Genomic DNA, 15,243 nt, shown 5'->3' on the forward strand with positions numbered 1-15,243 from the left:
AGATGGACTAATTAATATTAGTATGAGGCTGCACTGGTGTAGATGGACTAATGGATGTTAGTATGATGCTGCACTGATGGAGATGGACTAATGGATATTAATATGATGCTGCACTGGTGTAGATGGACTAATGCATGTTAGTATGATGCTGCACTGATGGAGATGGACTAATGGATATTAGTATGAGGCTGCACTGGTGGAGATGGACTAATGGATATTAGTATGAGGCTGCACTGGTGGAGATGGACTAATTAATATTAGTATGAGGCTGCACTGGTGTAGATGGACTAATGGATGTTAGTATGATGCTGCACTGATGGAGATGGACTAATGGATATTAGTATGAGGCTGCACTGGTGGAGATGGACTAATTAATATTAGTATGAGGCTGGACTGGTGTAGATGGACTAATGCATGTTAGTATGATGCTGCACTGATGGAGATGGACTAATGGATATTAGTATGAGGCTGCACTGGTGGAGATGGACTAATTAATATTAGTATGAGGCTGCACTGGTGTAGATGGACTAATGGATGTTAGTATGATGCTAAACTGGTGTAGCTATGTTGAACGATGAATAGTTTTTTTACCAATATGTTCTTAGTAACTCCAATACTGTATTTTACATACTCTTGTGTCTTAGGTATTTAAAGAAGCATAATGGAGATTTGGACTAAAACTACCGTCCTCCCCTACTAATAAAGCATGTGATCAAAAACCTTGAAAACAGCTCAAAAAAGCACAAAAATGTGTAACATGCCAACTGGTATGTTTTGGCAATTTGTTGCCGTTTTCTGCTGTGAAGACATTTTTTTTTTGTAGGGTGTTCTAATCACATACCTACACAGTGGATGGCCAATGGGATTGACATCTTTGCTAATCTGTCCATAATTTAAAGATAATACCCAAAATAATGGCTCATTAAAAAGAAAAAGGGAAAAAACACAGCAAACAGTGGTAAATTGTTGCATAACGCTGCTTTAAGTTTACATTTATAAATTATCCAGACAAAACAAGACATTATCAAATAATGTGATTAAATTGTTCAGTACCTGGAGTAGAGGTCGTACAGGTTTTTAAGGTACTGCTCCACGTCAGAGTGCCGAGCCTCATCCAACTGCTCCTTCACGTGAGCCTGTAAAACATCAGATCAACAACACGCTTCATCAGATCAACACGCTTCATCAGATCAACAACACGCTTCATCAGATCAACAACACGCTTCATCAGATCAACAACACGCTTCATCAATCATCAGATCAACAACACGCTTCATCAGATCAACAACACTCTTCATCAGATCAACAACATTCTTCATCAATCATCAGATCAACAACACGCTTCATCAGATCAACAACACGCTTCATCAATCATCAGATCATCAACAACACGCTTCATCAGATCAACAACACGCTTCATCAGATCAACAACACGCTTCATCAATCATCAGATCATCAACAACACGCTTCATCAGATCAACAACACGCTTCATCAATCATCAGATCAACAACACGCTTCATCAATCATCAGATCAACAACACGCTTCATCAATCATCAGATCAACAACATGCTTCATCAATGATGGGCAAGTTTTTCATATTTTTTTCTGTTTTCTATGCCAAGTTCCATTCCACGTAACAGCCTAAAAACCAGAAGAGCTCCAACACTTTGTCAAAGAGGGACAGAGGATAGCATTTAACTATTTATTCACTTAGTCTTAGACAGTAAAGATGCAGTCCGAATCATGGCTACATGGCTATGGGAGTGTCAAACTGACACATCAGTAGTTGTGGGCAGATAGGTATTCTCATGTGTATGTTTGGTGAAAATGTGATACAGCCTCATAATCTGACATGGCAAAATACTGTTTGCTCTGATGAAAGTTTTGCATACTCTTGGTATTCTCTCAATCAGATTCATTAGGTAGTCAATGGTGAAACAACTTCTGTTACGTCCTTATGTTTGTACTGGTGTACATGGTGTATCGTTAAAGCCATTCAATCTGTACTGAGATTCATTCCACAAGCCTAGCCGTGTAGTAGTAAAAGAAACTTTGAACTTTTGATGTTGGCAGCCAGGGATGTTACTCAAGAGAGTACTTGTATATTCAGACTCATCAATTGCATGGGTTGAGAGTGGTGGACATTCTACACGAGTGTGGTGACTTGGAGGATTTTAATCGCAATACGTTCTGACGTCATCTCTCCACTGCCTGGATATTGGCTAGAGAGCAACCGGAGATCATGGATCTGCACGCTTTCAGTGTAGGGGATCAGGTGGCTGCCCACCAGGTAGGGGTGGCTATATATGTAACCGGACTAGATCTACTGAAGCGATATAGTCAGGTCCTGTAAACAGAACAGGGGCCTGCTTTTATGACCCCCAATGGCAATACGTTTCAGTTTGCAAAACTCCCCCACAACTTTCCAGAGATTAATACATCGTGTCAATACATCTAACAAAGTACTCATTACCACGTCATGGCAAAATAAACACAGGACTAGCAATTACCATGGCTAGCCATTCCATTTGCCATGGTTTTGAAATTACATTACATTTCAGCAGTCATAAACTGCTTCATCTCTGCATGTATCTCCACACACTCATTACTCTGGTTTGAATTACCCACAAAGTTCTTATTTTGTGACGTGAAACAGGTATGAAGTGAAAGAGAAGAACTTATGCTTCACATTGTAACTTGCTTGGGGAACAAGGAAGGTAGGAGTAGATTCAACAAAGGTTTAATAATCACTAGCAATTTCTTCATCTATTTTGACACATCTGCGTGCTAGCTGAAAAAGTCGTTAAATATGTATAGCCTCAAAGGTAAAAATCTGAATCAAAACCCTTTCCGATGATGCTAGTTGCTAATCTGTGCAACAAAGTACGGTGAAGTAATCCTGTTATTGAAACTACAGCAAAGTTCAGTGTTATTGCATAATACAGTGCCACTTGAAAGTATGTGAACCCCTTGAGCACTTATGAGTTTTCTGTTGTTTTACCATGATTTTTCTTTTTTTTCATCACCAATTTTCCATAGATGAAATGTCAGGTTTATGTTAATCATTTGTATGTACTTGTTTAGAGGGAATTGTTTGAGTAGCCAAAAAACTACATGAAACATGGAATTAGTGTATTTTCAAAAGTAAGTGAACCCCCAGCTGCATTGGTAAAGTCAAGCAGGTAACAGATTCGGTGAAACATATTTGGGTGCTTAATTAGTCAATTAAGCAAACCAATCAACTGAGACATCCTTAGGAAAAGGGTTGGGCAACAAAGATTAAAAGAGAGAGGAAACCAACGAAACTACTGTAGTGCCAAGGTGTACCCACACAGATCAACAATGCCGAGAGGAAACGAGATATCCGAGAACATCAGGAAGAAGGTTCTGACATACCATCAGTCTTGGTAAAGCTATAAGACCATCTCCAAAAGATTCCAGCTCCATCCATCCATTCAAGACAAATAATTTAGAAATGGAGGGCATTCAACATGACCGCATCTCTGCCTAGAAGTGGACGCACATCAAGACCATCACCAAGAAGCACCAGAAGAAGAATAAATCAGGTAAAAGTCAACCCACACATCACCTCTAACTAGTTTCAGACTGGCAGCATCTGGGGTAAATGTACATGCAGGATCTGGCAGCATCTGGGGTAAATGTACATGCAGGCAGCATCTGGGGTAAATGTACATGCAGGCAGAGATGGGTAGTATTTCAATTACTTGTATTTGAAATACCTATTTCAACTGCTTTGAGTATTTTGTAATTTGTATTTGATAGGGCCGATAAAAAATGTAACGTAATTTGTAACAAAAAACTTTAGAGTGGAGTAACTTTGTATTTAAAATACTCAAAATACTTTCTCCATTGTTAAGGCAGAAGGATTTTTTATTATGTCGGATTCTACCACTAGACTGTCTGATCTGTCTCTGAATGTCATTGTTGAATCAGGCAACAGTCAAGTCAAGTCTTTTATTGTCAGGCAAAGTGGCGCTTCAAATGACCCTGCCCCTTTTTGGGGAAAAATGGAAATCGCCCCAGATCTCTCTCATTGACTCATGTTTTCATGTTTCTCAATTTATTTCACAAAACAGGGCTGAGTTCCAAAACTTAGATAGCTGTCTTGATCCTTTTCAATTTATCTTCATTAGTACGCTGGCTTAAAGGAGAGCGAATCGAGTTGTTGTACTGAACATTAGCCATCTTGACAGAATGTGGGCGTGGCTATTACCACGCACTTTACAAAGTACACTGCATTAGTGTGTGGTGCACACTAAGCGCTTTTATCTGTAGTTAATTTTGTCGCTGATTAGTGTTGTCTCAAATGGAACACTGAGACAGACGCAAATGTGCGAGCCGTTTACCCATCAATCTGTGCTCCAGCTTCCTCTGGCCAACTGGAAATTTTGAACAGAGATGGCTGAACAAACTCCGCTGACAGCCGTGTTTTGTCTGTAAATGTACATCTTTTGGGGGTTTTCTCGCTTCAAAAGTTACAGAGAAAGACACTGTACTATCAGATAACACAGTTATTGTAACCAGCAATAATGGTTGAAGTGATTTGCGAAGCGTCAGTCAGCCAACTTTCCAAAATGAAAAGCTGCCGAAAGGGCTCCTCCTTTTCTGCTACGTAGCCAAGATAGCACCTGTTTAGGGCGAGTAGGGTCCATCGTTTCAAACTGCATTATTTTACCGTTTGCAGTGCGCCATCCAGGTACCTTCTGAATTATGCTGGTTCTGTCGGTGTGAACACCCTAAGCAGTGGTTGAAGTGTGCAATTGCGCGGTAATAGACACAGCCTGTGACTTGATCAAAGACGTATGACGTTCCTATAGGCAATTACGTATCACGAATGCACGAACACCCTCCCGGAAGCCATAGAGAATACATTGAGAGCCCTGTTTTGTGGAAAAATTTGTCACACAGCTGCTCCCTGCAAATATATATATATAAATAATCAATCAAGTTGTTGTCTTTTAATAGCTTTGCTTAGTTACACTGATATTCTGTGACTGTTTTTCCTTTTTGTGGGGTTCCCCAGAGCTTTGTGTACATTATTAAGCCCAAACCTGAAAGCTCTGCGATACCAAACTGTAAGAAAACGTAAAATCCAGAAAAAGTATTTAGTATATTTTAAATACAAAATACATGTATTGTATTTTGTTATATTTTCTGGCACCAGTATTTTGTATTTTATTTTGATACATTTATGTGAGGGGTATTTTGTATTTTGTATCAGAATACATTTTGATGTATTTTTGCCCATCTCTGCATGCAGGGGTGCAAACACATGTATGGTCAAAAAAGAGAGAGGTAATTGAAGTTGCCCCGCGGCAAATATCCATATAATTACATTGCCACCGACCCCCCGACATCCCCAGCCCACCCCTATAGGCACATAGAGTAAAATTAAATTCTGAAATATCAACATACAGCATACACCAACACTAATTTGGATACTCAATTTCATTTTTTATTCCGAAACATAAACTGTTATGCATCGAAGGTGGAGATCTTCATGTTAGACATTTTAGTGTCAATCACATCTCCAATGAGACTAAAGGAGGACTCTGCCAGTGGCCCATGAAAGATGGAGAGCTGGATATTTCCCCAAACTCATGACATGGGCCCACCACTTCACAACGCAGTCCCCTAGGGGCGAATTGGGGGGGGGCTAAGCCCCTAGATAAAACCTATTCTTTTTCCTATGACCTAGCAAAACTAGGGGGGACATTTTTGAAAATATCCTTTTGAAATAGTGTCCTCTAGTGGGTTTTAGGAAAATAAATTAATAAATGTAGATTTAAAATATGGCACAACAATAAACATATTGAAGACATCTGCTGAGATAGGTGCTAATTATACAGTATCATGGTAGGGATTTGCAGTTGTCTGGGAATTCCCCGCCCCTTCACTGCATTTCATTTCATTTGCTCAGTTAGTCTGGCAAATTACTAAATGGAGGTTCACTTCACTCACGTAATTGGACACGCCTTTAACCAATCAGACCAACGATACAACGATCGGTAATAAAGCAAACACATATTTTTTCTGTATGAATTGTTTCAGAGCAAGTTTCTGTTCTATTTTCAAAGAAAACTTGCCTTTGAAATCATCCAAGACAGCCGCGAGAGCAGTTTATAGTTTGCTGTGCTTTTCTCTTAGGTTTCGCTTTTGATTCTAGACGTGGTTATTTTAAATCCGCCAATGGCGCGCCAGGTAGCCAAAAGCCAGTTTGTGATTGGTCCCAGAGATCCTGAGAATGCTGTAATGAACGGCTGTGCAATCTTTGCCAGACCCTTTTCAGAGGCAAAATCAAATTGGCCGGAGAAGAGGGGCGGGACTTCCCAGACTAGATTTGCAGCTCAAGTGAGTAGGTTAACATAGTAGCCAAAAATTCCTGATTTCGAGGGAGCTTTTCCAAAAAGTTGCTGTGTTTTTAAAGAGTTTGTTGCAATGAAATTGCGGGAGCAAGTGGAAGTTGTGATAGAGTTGCGAATTTCCCTCTGAGTTATTTGTGAAAAATAAGTTATTAATAAACGAACATTCCTTAAAGAACAATACAATTGAGAAATGGTTCTCTAAATAACTTCACCAACATGCCAAACAAAAGATAAAAAATCGACAAAGACAAAAATGTAGCAAAATAGGCTGTTCTGCCCTATGCTTTTTCAGGTCAGCATATGTATATTGCTTGTATTGTTGTAATGGAAACTAACACAGTTTAGGTTTGGACTTTTACTTTGACATCATTCAAATGTTCGTCTCGTGGAAATGGCAACAGCTGTTATCTAGAAACATAGATGCTATGTACATAGTACAGTACATAGGCTTTACGTATCCAACAACGAAGTGCAGCTGTTGGTATTCCAAAAGGACCACCAGTAAGACTGAATAAAACGTTAGGAATATCTCAGCCTTCACATATAAGGGGAAAAAACAGCCAGTGTCACTGTGTGATCTGGCATCCTGCCTGCCTTTCTTCGTTCTCATTCTATGCTTATCAATCGGTTTTGCTATCCTTCTTGATTTATTTTATCTGTGTAGGTGTTAATGTTGTTCAATTTCTTATATTAATTTAAAGTCGTCCAATTTCAAGTAACCCATTCTTCAACACTATATGCTCCCTTATCTTCAAACAGAAAGTAACGTTAAATTTCCATTGCAACAGCTTTTGAGGGTTTGGGAAATAGTCGGTGCTGATTTGCTTATTTCTTATTTACATGTTTAGTGGAGGCAATCCCCCCCCCCCCCCCTAAAAAAAACCTATTCGGATCTGCACGATTCACACAAGTCACCCAAACTGACGTGAAAAAAGCGGGAGGCGCCGAAAAGCGCGCTGTTTGCATCCCTGTACATGGGTCTACAATCAGATCAGAATCAAGCGTCCATTCCCGCCCCACCTGTCACGTCTTTGAGCCCCCCCCCCACACTTTGAGAAACGCTGGACTTTTGGGTCATGCCTTCAATTCTTACCTGTAACTTGTTATCAAAGATGCTCTGGATGAGCTTGGCCATGACGGTTTCTGGGCTGCTGAAGACCTCCCCGACTTGCTTGTTGACACGTTGACACAAAGCTGCAGTGTCTTCAAATACGTCCTTGCACATGTATGCACCCTGAAACGGTGTAAAGGAGGACTCGGCTCAATACAAGGACCAACAGGAATATAGCCATTAGGAATTGATTAACAGATATCAGATATCCAACCATCAAATTCTACAAAGAATTTCTCAATACTCACCTCTTGACACTGCTTGATATAGACATCTACACAATGTGCATACCCCTAAAAAAAAAAGAGAGACATGCTAAATCAATCCACCTTTTTTTTTGTGGCCATTTCACTGCTGACACCAGTATTCCCACTCTTACTGAATAAAAGGTTCATACGATTCCCAAATAATCACTCTAAATTTGAACAGTTCCTACGCCTCTGTTGCACTTCTGGAAGGGCCACCAGATGATGTAGTGAGGTCAGAACTCACAACCATGATCATGCAGCCCTACAGCACAGAGAAGGGCCACTGGGAACCACAGTGCCGGGCCACAAAAACATTTCCCATCAGTTTAGTTATTTTTGGTTGTTTGCATCTCTATCCTACAACTTACATAATTCCTGCCTGGCGATTGAAGTGGAATCTTTAGTTTTTTTCTGCATCTGCATTCCAAAGCATTGGGACATGGTAGATAGAAATTGCCATTTGCCATTTGTTTGGGAGTTGGTATTAGCGAATCTTCTCGACTATTTCTTAGTTCTCCCAGACTTAGGGGCTAGTTCTAAAAATGAGAAGTCACAGGACTAAGACACCCATCAATTTGGGAGTTTCACCTTTGTGAATACTGGCCTGTGAATATAGGGCCAATGGTTTTCCGCGATAACGGAAAACGGACGGAAAGTAGCGGAATGGACCATTTGAAACAGGATGGATCATTTGAAACGGAATTGCAACATTTCAAACGGAAATGTAATTTTGTGTATGAAAATCGCCCAAAACCCCATGTATTTTACCCTGTAAGACTGAATTTCTTTCAAATAAACACCAACGATCGCACCAGTGAACAAACATTAATTGAAGAACAAAAGCAGTTTGGAAATTTCACGTCTGCGCTGAACTCTGCTCCGGCCACGCCCCCCTTTTAAACGGTTGACACACACACCTTGCTACAACCACATTCATTTGCTTGTCCTCCCAATCGCATTTAGAACAAAAAATGTTAAGTCTTCTGTTCAGTTGATGGCTGGCAAACAACCATCTAAGAAGGGCACGAATTATTCACTCATTTTATGCCATCAATCTACCTCAGGGTGAACAAAATGAGCTGAAACGGGGAAAAACGGAATTCACCAAAAGTGAAACGGAAAATGCATTTTTTTTAAACGGAAAACCATTGGCCCTATGAATAGGAGCTGAAAATGACAAGGGACTAAAGAAACATTCACATCACATTCCCAAACACTTTCAGTTCAAAGTTTTTGGATCAAATAGGACCAGTAACCCACCGCCCCAGTCAGTCACTTTGTGTGAGAGACAGCTGAACAGTCACGTGTCTCTTTTATACCTTAAAATGAAGGAGGACAGCAGCCACCTCTCGCATGCGTCCAATCTCCCCCCTGCGCTGGGCACTGGTGAACTCCTGAATCAGCTGCCGTTCCAGGTCATGATACTTACCTGGAACACAACCACACTGAATCTCACACTTGGACACACTTGGACACAGAGACACACAACCACACTGAATCACAGACTTGGACACAGCAACACACAACCACACTGAATCACTCACTTGGACACACAAACACACTGAATCACTCACTTGGACACAGAGACACACAAAGACATCACTCTCCAAAAGTTCTAAATTAGGCTCAAAATGTATTTGATGCACATGCAACTCTATACCAAAATACAAATAATAAAATTTGCATTTTTTTAAGGGATAGACAGCAATGATAAGAGATTAATTAATTACTCACTAGCGATTTTGGCCTTTACATCTGCAAACCTGCCAAAACAATGAAAAAGAAAGGTCAGTGAGGGAAGATATGGAATAACAGAGTTTGTTCGAGAGACATTTCCAAACTTTTGATTACGCATGTTTATGACTATGCTAAACAACCATTGGTTTCCTCAGTGTTTAATTCTGGTTGTCTTGTCAGGACCTTGGACGACCTTTTGAGGGTAAGAGGGCGGGGATAAATCCTTTTGAGGGTAAGAGGGCGGGGTTAAATTATTTTGAGGGTAAGAGGGCGGGGTTAAATCATTTTGAGGGTAAGAAGGCGGGGTTGAATCCTTTTGAGGGTAAGAGGGCGGGGTTACATTATTTTGAGGGTAAGAGGGCGGGGTTAAATCCTTTTGAGGGTAAGAGGGCGGGGTTGAATCATTTTTAAGGGTAAGAGGGCGGGGTCAAATAATTTTGAGGGTAAGAGGGCGGGGTTAAATCCTTGGAGGACCTTTTGAGGGCAAAAGGGCGGGGTTAAATCATTTTGAGGGTAAGAAGACGGGGTTCAATCTTTTTGAGGGCAAGAGGGCAGGGTTAAATTCTTGGAGGACCTTTTGAGGGCAAAAGGGCGGGGTTAAATCATTTTGAGGGTAAGAAGACGTGGTTAAATCCTTTTGAGGGTAAGAGGACTGGGTTAAATCCTTTTGAGGGTAAGAGGGCGGGGTTCAATCTTTTTGAGGGTAAGAGGGCAGGGTTAAATTCTTGGAGGACCTTTTGAGGGCAAAAGGGCGGGGTTAAATCATTTTGAGGGTAAGAAGACGTGGTTAAATCCTTTTGAGGGTAAGAGGGCGGGGTTAAATCCTTGGAGGACCTTTTGAGGGCAAAAGGGCGGGGTTAAATCATTTTGAGGGTAAGAAGACGGGGTTAAATCCTTTTGAGGGTAAGAGGGCAGGGTTAATTCCTTTTGAGGGTAAGAGGGCGGGGTTAAATCCTTGGAGGACCTTTTGAGGGCAAGAGGGCGGGGTTAAATCATTTTGAGGGTAAGAGGGCGAGTTTAAATCCTTGATTTCAAACTTTTGTTGCAAGCAGCCCAGCAGGGAGCCCCAAAGTAGGCTTGATCTGAAGATGAAAACTGGATCATTTGATAAAAATCCAAAACAGCATTAACACTTCCGACACTAATGCCTTTTTTGACTCTTAAGTATTCTGCCATGCCTGATATTTTTGTATATTTCACCTAACTAAAAACCATGAGGCCAAAGTGGCATTTATGATTATATTCTCGAACACCTCAGCAAAAAAAAAATGAAAGTAAAGGGAATGTAGTAAAACAAGTTTTTTTATTAAAATTAAATCCAAAGACACTAAAATGAAATGTAGTTTTAGAGGTTCTCAGACTTTGTACAAAAACAGATTGTTAATATTTTGGAAGTTTTCTTTTTTACTCTGAACCTTGTAAACATAGGTGTTTGCTCCACACAGGTGAGTTTAGCATTCAGAAAGTGTGTGTGGTTTCTATAGTAATTATAAGTTCTATACTATTATAAGTACACTTTTCTTCACTTAGACCACTATGCATATTGGTGAGAAAGGTGTGAACATTCTGGGACATCTTGGTCAAAGACAATGGCCATGACGTAATGGCCCTGGAATGTCTTTGTGGCCCTCTACCCTCTACAGGTTTTCTTGAAACATCATGAACCAATGGTGATCACTGAATTACCATACCCTTATCATATGAATAGTTGTCATTTGCTAATGGGAGGGTCAAAACCTCACTCAGAGGCTGAAATGTGCAAAGGATAAGTTATACTCTCCTTACAAAGTGATTATTTATACTTTAGTTTCAAACTGTATATATTTAAAAAGTAAAGGGTTCAAGGTTGCTGTGGGTGTTAGTTTAATGTTTGTAGGAAAAAAACTCGGGGAGATTTTTAATTCTATTAATAAAAATACCACCAAGTACCCCACGGGGCACCTTAGTGTTGGAAGGGTTAAATGACACTATAAGGTGCATTGAACTCAGCTTGAACCAAAGAATCAAACATTAACACAAAGGGACTTTGCATTATGGGATTTTGCATTATGGTGGCACTAATAATGAAATAATGAGAGCAATGACCATAACAAATCTAGCGACTACTCAAGGAACTCAAGGTTCCTGATTTCGTTGCTGTTGACATTTGTTAGCGAATAACGGTAATATTGCAACGACCAAGACATTGAAGAACATTGAAGTATCAAAGTCGTAGTGACTGAGATCGCTACAATATCCAACTTAACATGAACGATTTTCAGGACTGTTTGTAGCTTTCCAGCTATTTGTGTGGACACAAGAATTTGTCCATACAGATATAAATAAAGTACCTATCTATTGATCTAATTGAAAGTATTGAAAATGTTGTCATTTTATTGTACATGAGCAGTTTTGAGGATTTATGATCTCTTAGCAGATGTGGTTGGACTGGAGTTGGCTATCTCAGGTTCCATATGTTGAGATGAGGCAAAATCAGTGTGGTCAGAATCAGGGTTTGGACGACCTGCATTATGAAAAAAGATTAAGCAACCGTATCATACCCAAGCCAGATCACGCCACTGTGTGTGGTTTGTTTATTTATAACAACGGGACTAACACTCTCACGCTAGCAAGCTAGCACGATATGCTACCCAAAGTTATGCTACCGTTAAGTTACCCAACAGCAACCCAACAAAAACGTTTTATTTCCTATGATCCTATTTATATAAACTTACACAAGCTTTTGAGACATATTCTGCAGGTAACATTGTGGCGAGTTGATGGCGTTGATTGACTAACTTTAGACATCCTAGCTTGTTAACATTTGCTAGGGAAAGAAAGTTGACATAACTTTATGTTAGCTCAGCTTTCAGCGTGCGCAGGCAGAATGGGAAAATAAGCATTGATGAGTTGACCGCTTGTGTTGTTACTCTCAATAAAAGGATATTTAACGATTGAAATGTAGAATTTGCTAAAAAAGTGCTTTAATAATTATAATAATCATCCTTTACGTGGCTGGGTACATTTGGCATTACAGCCCCAAACACAACACGATTTCGCCATAACATTTGCGTTAATGAACTAATGAGCGTAATGAACTTCCAGTGAATCCCAGGAGGTGTCTGAAATATCTGGCATGGTAAGTGTTTTAGTCAATAGTCCAGTCACATTTTCCTAATCTCTCTTTGTTTACAGACAAATGTTCTTATGTTCTTTATGTTACTTTTATAGGAGCATTGATTGATGACCCATCAACCCTGGATCTCATCACATCTCACACATTTATTATTAAATCAAAGTTTATTATTAAATGTATTTATTTAAACCCTTAATCTCGTGTTGGAACATCACCCTTAGGCTATACAACAAACTTAAGCAAGTTGTATATGAATATTATGCAGCCTGTCTCTGTGCAGTCAATACTGTGATCTAGCTGAAAATGTGCTAAAGTTATTTGTACAGCATTTTCATACATTGCAACTTCAGTTTACAATATGCATAATCTAGTACTGGATATTTCACCAGCTTCCCCTTTGAAACTTTTCTCCATAGCATACATTGCATTATTAATATTCTTGGACTCTCCTATTGCGTTACACAAAACACTAGGACATTCTTTCATAAGTATGCAGTGTCATAAAAACATCTCTGTACAGGGTGGGGATTTCAACATGCATCATTTCTTGCATCATTATTGTCAGTGAAGCACAGTTGCAAGCCAGTTTAAAGACCCTATTATGACGTCAAAATGGCCCAATGTAAGTCAATGGGAGAAATTGTATTAGTTTAAAGTAAGTATAAAGTTTAGAAATATGAGAAATACATAACCCTAGTGTCCTTTACAAGACCTACACAACACATTTTGAATGAAGTTTCTACGTTAAGTGGTTCGAGCTGAATTAAGCACAGAAGTCGGTACAAAGAATAATAAGTATAAGAAACGAAGGAGTAACAATACGGGGCATTTCATGCACTGTAAGTATTCATATGTATACAGTGTCATAACTACAACTCTGACGTTTATAACAAACCAACCCGTTTAAAAATCGGTTGAAAATTGAGCAAGCTATGGTTATTTAAAAAGTACATTTGTACACTTGGGACACATCCCCCGCCCCTTGGGTCACGTCCCTTGATTCCCTTTAGATCAAAAGAGCTCTGAATCAAATTAAATAACAAATGTTTAACTGACTAAATGACATTTAGTGCTGTCAGTTTAACGCGTTATTAACGGCGTTAACGCTAACCCATTTTAACGGCGTTAATTTTTTTATCGCGCGATTAACGCATTGTAAAAAAAAAAAAAAAAAAGCTTTTTTTTTTTTTTTTTTTTAGATTAACGTTCTTTTTGCCCTCCCAAACTATGTAGTAGGCTAACGTCACGTTTGAGTGAATGATGAGCGCGATACGGCGAAATGGATGATAAAAAGCTTCTGAATAGAAAGTTTACCTTTAAAAGTTGTGTTGTGCAAAAGAAGCAAGCTTCACTGTTGTCTGAAAATGTCAACAGGCAGCCAGCTGGCAGCAAAAAATATTAAGCCATGGTTTAACTGCACTATAGGCTGAGTCCTTGTTTATCTTAAATGTGCACTTTATAATTTTATTTTGTACCGCCCTGTTTGGCAATGTTGTTTTTCAATCAAATAAAACATTGCTTAAAGCAAGCCAATCCACTTTTCCATGTTGATAAGAGCATTAAAATAAAATAAAAATGATGGAAAAAAATAATTGAAGGGGCATTTAGAATAGATACAAATTTGCGATCGCGATTCATTTTGATTCATTTAATCGCGATTCATTTTGAGTTAACTATGACAAAAATGCGATTAATCGCGATTAAATATTTTAATCGTTTGACAGCACTAATGACATTACATTCAAACTGTTTAATTATTCAAATGGAGAAAGAGTTTTTTTATTAAAAAACAGGTATTTGGCTATATGTCATCTTTCCCTTATTGTCAAAGGGGGGCCGGCATGCACACTTAGGAACCACTTATTTACAGAGATGTAAAAATAGCTAAAACTGCTAAAACTGCCTGCTAAATGTGCTTACCTGTCAAAGGGCAGCTCCTGTGCAATTAGATGCAGCTTCTGAATGATGTCTGCAGCTTCCTTGATCTTCAGATAGAAGAGAAAGACCAGGGAGAAAGAAAGGGAACCTTTAATCCACAAGATTCAAATACACTTCATCCTCCCTACCCAGTCCTTCCTAGCAACACAGACACAAAAATACGACGGCATCCCTGCTACCTAGGCAGGCACAATTCATAACAACATTACGAATACACCATTTTGCCAGGGGCAAACTATGTCCATTATCTACTTTTCAGGTAAACCGATGAGATTGTGACATTTTCTTTTCTCTTAATAATGTTGCAAACTTCACATAAACCTTTGATGGCCAGTAAAGATGTGGAACCACGCCACGTTAACCAACCATAAAGAGTGATCGCCTCCTTGATGGCTATGCTGATTGGCCAAACTATATAACGTGTCTTTCATCCGGTCTCCATCATATGTGACATGACACATAAAATGATCCAATGTGAGTCACCAGCATGGTGGATGAGGAGCTGCTCCCAAATAAGGTCAATAGAAGCACAAACAGATCTTCCTCAAAGCTAAGTTATCTGGAAAGAGTTTTATTAAGAAGTTTATTTCCGGTAGAAATATCTACTCAACCAAGCATCCAAAGAAACATGCAGAGAATGTTTCACTCAGGCTGGTACACAATCACACTCAAATATATCTCACAAGCAGGGGCAGTTTGTCCTTAA

At 39.4% G+C, this 15,243-nt stretch overlaps 1 protein-coding gene across 1 annotated transcript in view; it reads right to left on the reverse strand.

The window, feature by feature from the left end:
- exoc5 (exocyst complex component 5) overlaps positions 1-15,243 on the reverse strand; it is a 52,559-nt gene that overhangs the window by 22,393 nt on the left and 14,923 nt on the right. The window contains exons 5-10 of the mRNA XM_080835639.1: positions 14,520-14,584; positions 9,482-9,510; positions 9,067-9,176; positions 7,748-7,792; positions 7,482-7,622; positions 1,054-1,136 (exon numbers count right to left, since the gene is read on the reverse strand). Of these exons, the coding sequence (XP_080691765.1) occupies positions 1,054-1,136; positions 7,482-7,622; positions 7,748-7,792; positions 9,067-9,176; positions 9,482-9,510; positions 14,520-14,584 (473 nt within the window). The remainder of the gene's footprint in view (positions 1-1,053; positions 1,137-7,481; positions 7,623-7,747; positions 7,793-9,066; positions 9,177-9,481; positions 9,511-14,519; positions 14,585-15,243) is intronic.

This window comes from Sprattus sprattus, assembly GCF_963457725.1.
Source record: "Sprattus sprattus genome assembly, chromosome: 1".
Classification (NCBI taxonomy): Eukaryota; Metazoa; Chordata; class Actinopteri; order Clupeiformes; family Clupeidae; genus Sprattus; species Sprattus sprattus.